The sequence below is a fragment of the Notothenia coriiceps genome, unplaced genomic scaffold, assembly GCF_000735185.1.
Source record: "Notothenia coriiceps isolate Sejong01 unplaced genomic scaffold, NC01 NC01_scaffold00000339, whole genome shotgun sequence".
NCBI classification, from domain to species: Eukaryota; Metazoa; Chordata; class Actinopteri; order Perciformes; family Nototheniidae; genus Notothenia; species Notothenia coriiceps.
Window position 1 is genome coordinate 23,772,711 of NW_011333040.1, and position 7,481 is coordinate 23,780,191.

At 40.1% G+C, this 7,481-nt stretch overlaps 1 protein-coding gene across 1 annotated transcript in view; it reads left to right on the forward strand.

Moving 5' to 3' along the window:
• Nucleotides 1-704: 704 nt before the first annotated feature.
• LOC104949321 (probable ubiquitin carboxyl-terminal hydrolase creB) overlaps nucleotides 705-7,481 on the forward strand; it is a 35,326-nt gene continuing 28,549 nt past the window's right edge. The window contains exons 1-8 of the mRNA XM_010775666.1: nucleotides 705-757; nucleotides 1,064-1,104; nucleotides 1,581-1,683; nucleotides 1,778-1,893; nucleotides 2,102-2,172; nucleotides 2,251-2,376; nucleotides 2,557-2,652; nucleotides 2,743-2,874. Coding sequence (XP_010773968.1) covers nucleotides 1,652-1,683; nucleotides 1,778-1,893; nucleotides 2,102-2,172; nucleotides 2,251-2,376; nucleotides 2,557-2,652; nucleotides 2,743-2,874 — 573 coding nt within the window. The 5' untranslated portion in view covers nucleotides 705-757; nucleotides 1,064-1,104; nucleotides 1,581-1,651. The remainder of the gene's footprint in view (nucleotides 758-1,063; nucleotides 1,105-1,580; nucleotides 1,684-1,777; nucleotides 1,894-2,101; nucleotides 2,173-2,250; nucleotides 2,377-2,556; nucleotides 2,653-2,742; nucleotides 2,875-7,481) is intronic.

Here is a 7,481-nt window from a genome sequence, read left to right on the forward strand (position 1 = left end):
AGGCTAATTATGTTCTGCTTTGTGTTCCTCAATGAAACTGGTGTGTTTGATTCATTGTCAACAATTAATTGTGAAATGATTTGCAGCTGGCAGTGTATGAGTGGACTGATACGATCGTCAAAAACGAATCAACATGGATTTATATAAATCCGGTCGGCAGTTTATCTCCAAGATGTGGTCCCCTCCTGGTAAGATATAGGCTATGTGCCGTTTATTTAGAGACTTACAATTTACATTCATAGCGTAATTTGCATTTTCCTCCAACAGCCATCAAGTACCATGGCTTGGAAAACCAAGGGTCAACATGTTACCTGAACAGTGTGCTGCAGGTGCTTTTTATGACCAAAGACTTCAGAGAAGCTGTGGAAGGGTTTGTTACAAAGTCAACTTCATGCCATCAAATGCATTTCAACAGTATTGAGGGGGTATTCAGTGAACCTTTGTATCTCATCACCACTGTTTTGTAACTTTGTGCAGGTACACCAGTGATAATCCTGACTCTGAGCATATTGATCTTCAACTTAAATCCTTGTTTGGTGACTTAAAAAGTTATCCAGCATACACCCATAAGATCACAAAGAAGCTGGGCATCAACAATGGTACAGTATGATACCACACAGAGCCTTTAAAGAGGATACCTATTTGGGAAATGTGATCCATTGTGTAGTATCCATTATCAACGAATATAANTTATGTTTGGTTATTGTTTTTATCAACAGCTTCACTCCCAGCCATTCCAGTCAGATCAAGTTGAGAAGTACGTTTTTTGTTGAATAGCCACAGGTTGATGCGGAAAAAAACTTAATCATAACTGCAGATTTTTTCTCCCATTCTCAAATCCAATCTGTCAGACATTTATCCATACAGACATGCACCAATGCACTCCTTTATATATTTTAATACATATATGTATTTTCAGTATCTGCTAAAAAAAAGAAACCTAAAATAAAAATGTTTTTTGCACAACAGAAAGCCCCTGTGTAAAACGCAAGCTATACATTTGCATACGCTTACTTTTTAATTTGATATTGACCTGACTTTTCTTCCACATTCCTCTCTCTAGATCCAGCAGCGCTTATCTTCTGTTTTACAGAAAAAAGAAAGGTAAGATGGCAAACATGTTCATTATGCTCACTGATGTGCACTGTTCAGATTTATTATGTGGCGTTTGTTTATAGACATAGAATTTACATTCATAGCGTAATTTGCATTTTCCTCCAACAGCCATTAAGTACCATGGCTTGGAAAACCAAGGGTCAACATGTTACCCTGAGAGGAGAAAGAGAGAGGAGGACGAGGGGACAGCAGAAGAGGGCAAAGACGCTGCAGCCACTGCTTTCATCAACAGAGATAAAGGAACAGGGATTAAAGACAAAGCCAGAGTTAAGTCTATCAAATCACGGCTATCACCTGACATCTCTAATGTATAGAAGACGAAATGCAATAATAGGAATACCTAGAGACATTCTAGAGCGTGTCTTGACCATGGGGTTCCCTCCTGGTAAGATACAGGCTATGTGCCGTTTGTTTATAGACTTACCATTTACACGCATAGTCTGATTTACATTTTCCTCCAACAGCCATTAAGTACCATGGCTTGGAAAACCAAGGGTCAACATGTTACCTGAACAGTGTGCTGCAGGTGCTTTTTATGACCAAAGACTTCAGAGAAGCTGTGGAAAGGTTTGTTACAAAGTCAACTTCATGCTTTTAAACAGTATTGAGATTACACATTCACTTTTGTATCTCTTCACTGATATTTCTTAACTTTGTGCAGGCTCCCCAGTGAAAATACTAAGCATATTGATCTTCAACTTCAATCCCTGTTTGGTGACTTAAAAAGTCGTACAGCGAAAACCAATGACATCACCAAGAAGCTGGGCATCAAAGACGGTACAGTGTAGTAGAGACACAGAGCCTTTGAAGAAGCCACCTTTGAACCAAACACACAATTTGGGAAATGTGATCAGTTAAGATTTACATGGCAGTCTGCTAAAAGAATAAGCTCCGCTGAGAGAGAACATCAGTCTATATATGGTCCTTTAACCCCTTATTTTTGTCAAAAAGAAATACACACTGCTTTCTGCTCTTCCCTACTTAGTGAGTAGACAGCAGGATGCTGCTGAGTACTATGAGAAGATCTTGCGTCTGACCAGTGATGACGCATCAAAGGTAAAGATCATTCATGTTAAAGGGAGTGTGTCTAATGAAAGATATTTGTTTAGCAGTGTCTGCATTTTGGGCTTCCAGATATTCCACGGACAGCTGACACACATGACCAGATGTTCATCCTGTGGTACCAAGACTGGCGCTGATAGGGCTTTTTGGCATCTCCCTCTTGTATTGGAGGAATCCTACCTTCAGATCTTTTGTGTGGTAAGGATCGGACAACCTGCAAACTTTAAAGCACTTTTCTATTGCCAGGAATGAACTTAATATGATATTTTCCATCAGATTGTTTTGTGATATATCAAAAACTGTAAACCCATTAAGCTGATAAGGAATTCTGTCACAGAGCTGGTTTCAGACACAAATGACACGATTGCTTGTTATTAGGAGAAAGGCATTGAGGAGTTTTTCAGAGCTTCACATTCAAACGGAGAAAACCAGATGTACTGCGACGGGTGTAGAGCCAAGTCTGATGCCACTACTGTGAGTAATGTCTACATGAACTCACATTACATTACACTGGGTTATAGCAACATGATAATACATGCTGGGGACCTGTTTGTTTTCTTCCAGAAATGTGTAATAAAGCATCATCCGGAGGTTTTGACACTGCTGCTGAAGAGGTTTGAGTTTGACCACTATTCCAATAGCTATGTAAAGGTCAACTGCACTGTGGACGTTCCCTTCACCCTACAGATACCAGAGGTATGTTTACACTATATTTAAATATTTTGTGACACATATATTTTGTATTCCTGATGTGATACGTTTTCCACTGGTGATCAGAATCAGCCCTAGGAACTGTATGCGATGGTGGAACATTCTGGAGACCTCAGAAGTGGACATTACATTGCCACAATCAAATCTGAGGATGATGGGAGCTGGTACAGCTTCAATGATAGATGGGTCACAGGGTCCACATTCCTCTCTCTCTAGATCCAGCAGCGCTTCTCTTCTGTTTTACAGAAAAAAGAAAGGTAAGATGGCAAACATGTTCATTATGCTCACTGATGTGCACTGTTCACATTTCTTACCTAAACTAATTTGCACTTTTCTTCCAGTGTCTGCTGCAGGTACTCAGGGATACCTCAGAGAGGAGTTTACTCCTGGAGGCTCTCCACTCTCTACCTGTTAGACCCAGGACCAGATTTAAAGAAGAAGAAGGAACCCTTAATCATCCCACAGAGGGGACATTTACATTCTGCATTTGACCCATTCTAGTGTTAGGAGCATTGGGCTGCTCACTGATGGATAAACACAATTAAAAAGGAATATAATACACACATATCATTGTCTATCTCCAAATATCTAGCCACAAACAGACACATACATGAATTCTGCAAAGCCCTCCTCTCTATACTGTATAACAGTTACATAAAATCAGCGCTTGTATTAAATTCAAGCTTTACTTTAGCTGTATTTGAAAATGACTTTCGACATTCCTCTATATAGATCGAGCAGAGTCAACATGTTTTAAAGAAGACAGAGGAGGTTTATGAGTCAGCAGAAACAAATGATGACACAGCAGGGGCTGTTTCCATCAACAGAGATGAAGAACCTATAGTTAAGATTTAAGTTATTGTCTGTGTTAAGTCGAGAAGATTGACAAGACTAACAACATGTGGAAATGTCCTTGGGCAAGACACTTAACACCAAATTCATCCCCATTGACATGCCTTATCTAAAGTTGCTTTAGATAAAAGCGTGATCTAAATAATATGTAATTTATACTGTATATTATTTAGATCACGCTTTTCTTAAAATGTGGATAACGACATGAGAGGAGATGAGGGAATCTAGAGTGTTGACGCTAAAAAGTGCCTTAATTTGCTTTACTTCCTTAACTCCAGCTTGTCATCTACTGTGTTTTACACCAAGCTGTACAGTTTCTGACTATCTCATCCTCAGCAATTTGCCATGAATTCTGGGAAAAGTATGTTTTTTTTTAATAAAAGTGTCGTTATGTATGTAGTTCAACAAAGACAATTGTTTTAATCCTTACATGTTTAATATATGAAATTCATGTCGATGCTGTGCCTTTGATGGATATTAAACAACTTTACCAGGTTTAGCAATCTGTGTGTTATTTTCAGGTTGACCTCTAGGGGGCACCACAGCTCCTCCTGACTGTTGAATGAAGGGTGATACAGGTGGACACCTTTTTACACTTCTATACTAACATTAAGGGAGCTAAATTAACTTATCTTCAGCTACGCTACATTACATTATTTAAAATATCAATTAGCTATTTGTTTGTGGATAAATATTAATATAAGGGGTTTAAACCCCGGCCAAAATACAGCACAGGAAGAGTATTCACATATATGCACTCGGGGAAACTTTATTTATTGATGCAGTTATTAATCATGAACTATTATCAGACACAATCCATTGTAAGGTAGCAGCCTTCAGTGGAATCATTACAAATAGTACATTCAATCAAATATTGAGAAAAGTCATAGATATCCCACAATATACATGAACAGAGAAGCCTTTAATTCTACACCTTGGGCTTTAGTTACAAATATAATCGAACAATGTAATCCAGGAGTAAAGTACAAAGGACAAAAGAAGACAGTAAGAATTGTTTTGGAGTATTGTGCAGATTCCCTTTTATTTTCGGTGCCACTCAGGAATGGAGGTTTGTCTGGGAGCCACACTGCAGGCCTCATAGTGAGAGGTTTTTTTCAGACACACAAAGCAGAACTCCACCTGACAGCGAACACAGGTGATGTTCTTACAGCCCGTTGTATCATGCTCCACACTCTGACCACAGGTGGGACAGGCCCGAATGGAGGGACACGCAGTGGCCCCTTGCACATCTCGGAGGGCGGTGATCTTGCAATTCTTCAGGAGATTGAGTTCTGCGTTGGTGCAGCCATCGTTGTCACAGCGGTCCGAGCGTGGACGTCTTCCTTTCCACTCCTTCAGACACTGCCAGCAGAACTCGTAAACATAATTCTTTCTTGTTGTGCAGATTGTGCACATCACGCTGAGATTAGTCAGGTCCGTTCTCTCCACATAGGTCTGACACCCAGTACACTGTTGGAAAGGATTTGAGAAACATTATTTTTCTTTTTATAAATAAGCCAGTTGTCTTTCTCTAAGATATAGATGGATGACAAGCTTGATTACACTCTCTTACTTGGAGATTGTTTTAGTTAGAATTCAGAAGCTGTACTTTGAAGGAGCAAGACATTTAATCTGTAGATGTGTAATTGTCAGAACTGAAAAGCAATATGTGGCTCTGCGTCTAATTTTGATTCCTTTGCTGAACCAAGGACAAACGTGGTATCAACATTTTCCTCTAACCCTCTTCAATAAAGCAAATAGGCATATTTCCTAAACTATTCCCTGGAGTTAAATCTGTTATCTGCACATTTTATGGATGTTTTAGAAACAAAGAATCTTGCTTTACTCATAACCAAACAGGTTTGTATTTTTCAAAGAAAAAGGAAGCACTAAGACACTCACGGCTTTAAATTCACAGTATTGTTTGGCAGCCAGACGGATGATTTTCTCTTCAAAGTACTGCTTCTCTTTAGCTGTCAGCAGTGCCATCTTGCGCACGTGTTGATAAGACCACTCTTTATCACACTTGATATCTTTGGCATTTAAAGCGGGGCACTTAAATTTGAACTGGTTCTGAAATGAAAAAAGGACCCATTATGTTACATTGCCAGTGGATTATGTGAATAACATTGAGTTGACAAGAGAGAGTTGAGCATCCCTTAAATGGAAACGTAGGACATTTGATTAAGAATAATACATATTTTTACTTCAACTACAAAAGGGAAAGTATAGGTATTTTAACTATAAAAATAGATATATGCATAGAAAGATAAGTACAGATGACATTACTAATTTAAAAATAATTTATGTGCCAATAATTAAACATTGTATTTTATGAAATCTATAAATCCTTTAAGATCGAAAAAAGGTAATTCTTCTGAGAGACAGTTAGAAATGTTCCAAAGTGTACCTTGTCCAGTTGGCGTTGACATTCCTCAGTGAGGGTCTGTGGGGTGACGGCGTGACCGCAGGACATCTCTGCACAGGTATCTTTGTCACTGCCTGAGGGGAACAACAAGAGCAGACATAGAACTCAGCATCACATAGCATAGATCTAACTCACACTCAATGTCAACATGAGCTTCGTGGTGGGACAACAATCACCTACACAGCTCAACATCGGCAAGACTAGTAGACTATAGCTACATGATCCCATGATAAAATGATGATTCCATCCCTGCTTCCCTCACTCGCGTCTTTTCCTTGCGTAGTCCCTCCCACCAGGGATGCATGGAGAAACGCAAGAGGATCTCAAGTTAGCCTACTTATTTGTCCTTTCCTAGCTCCTTGGTCCTCAGTCTTACTGAAAGTTGATTTTTCTGCGCCATCTTAAGGAATGTTCCATGGCGCTTATTTGTGCCGCAGGACCGAGGATCGAGGATGGAGGAGCGATAACGGAGGAGCGATATTCGAGGAACCACCGGACCATCCTCCGGTGAAATCCTCAGCCACTCGCCCCGCCCCCTTACTGTGTATCGCTCACTGATTGGACGATGCAGCGCATGCACTGATCTGATGCTTCCTGACATGAGAGCAGAGCAGTTTCCAAGCAGAGTGAAAGGCCCAATCCCAAACCATTCCCTCAACCCTACCCCTCCGTGACGGAGTGAACTCCGTCTGTAGCCACGCTCGCAGCTCAACGAGGCTCCCTCCTGTCAGATGGAGGGAGTAAATACAGCGGCAAGCTTTGGGACGGACTCCCCTCTCTCCGGCAGAAACAGGAAATGCCGTATGTATGTAACAACGGTTTCAAATCAGCATATCTTAGACAAAAAATGTAAATTAATAACTCAAATAAAGCTCCAAACATATTTCATTGTGTTATTTTTTTGTAAAGCTCTTTTAGTTTTAAACCTGATGTTTATAAGCTTCTTAGTTTTTGCAACAGTCTGTAAATACACAACTTTATAATAAAATGCACACATTTACCTTTTTCTAGACTAAACACAGGTATGATCCTAAGTTAAAACATATGAGGTTATCATGAGGTTGTTAACATCGCTAAACCACCACTCGGGTCTGTGGTGCTCTCTAAGTCGATCTGTTCGTCTCTAGCACGCGCCTGGACCCAGAACTCGGCTTCCTGTCTTAATTACCCCACACAAGCAGTCGCTATCGTACCATACTTTTGGTACACCCGATTTCTGAAAACTAGGCTCGCTCAAACATATGTCCTCAGTGCAACCACACACAGGCAGTCCTTTGTGCGACAAATGGTTCATCAAAAGGTCGTTGTAGTG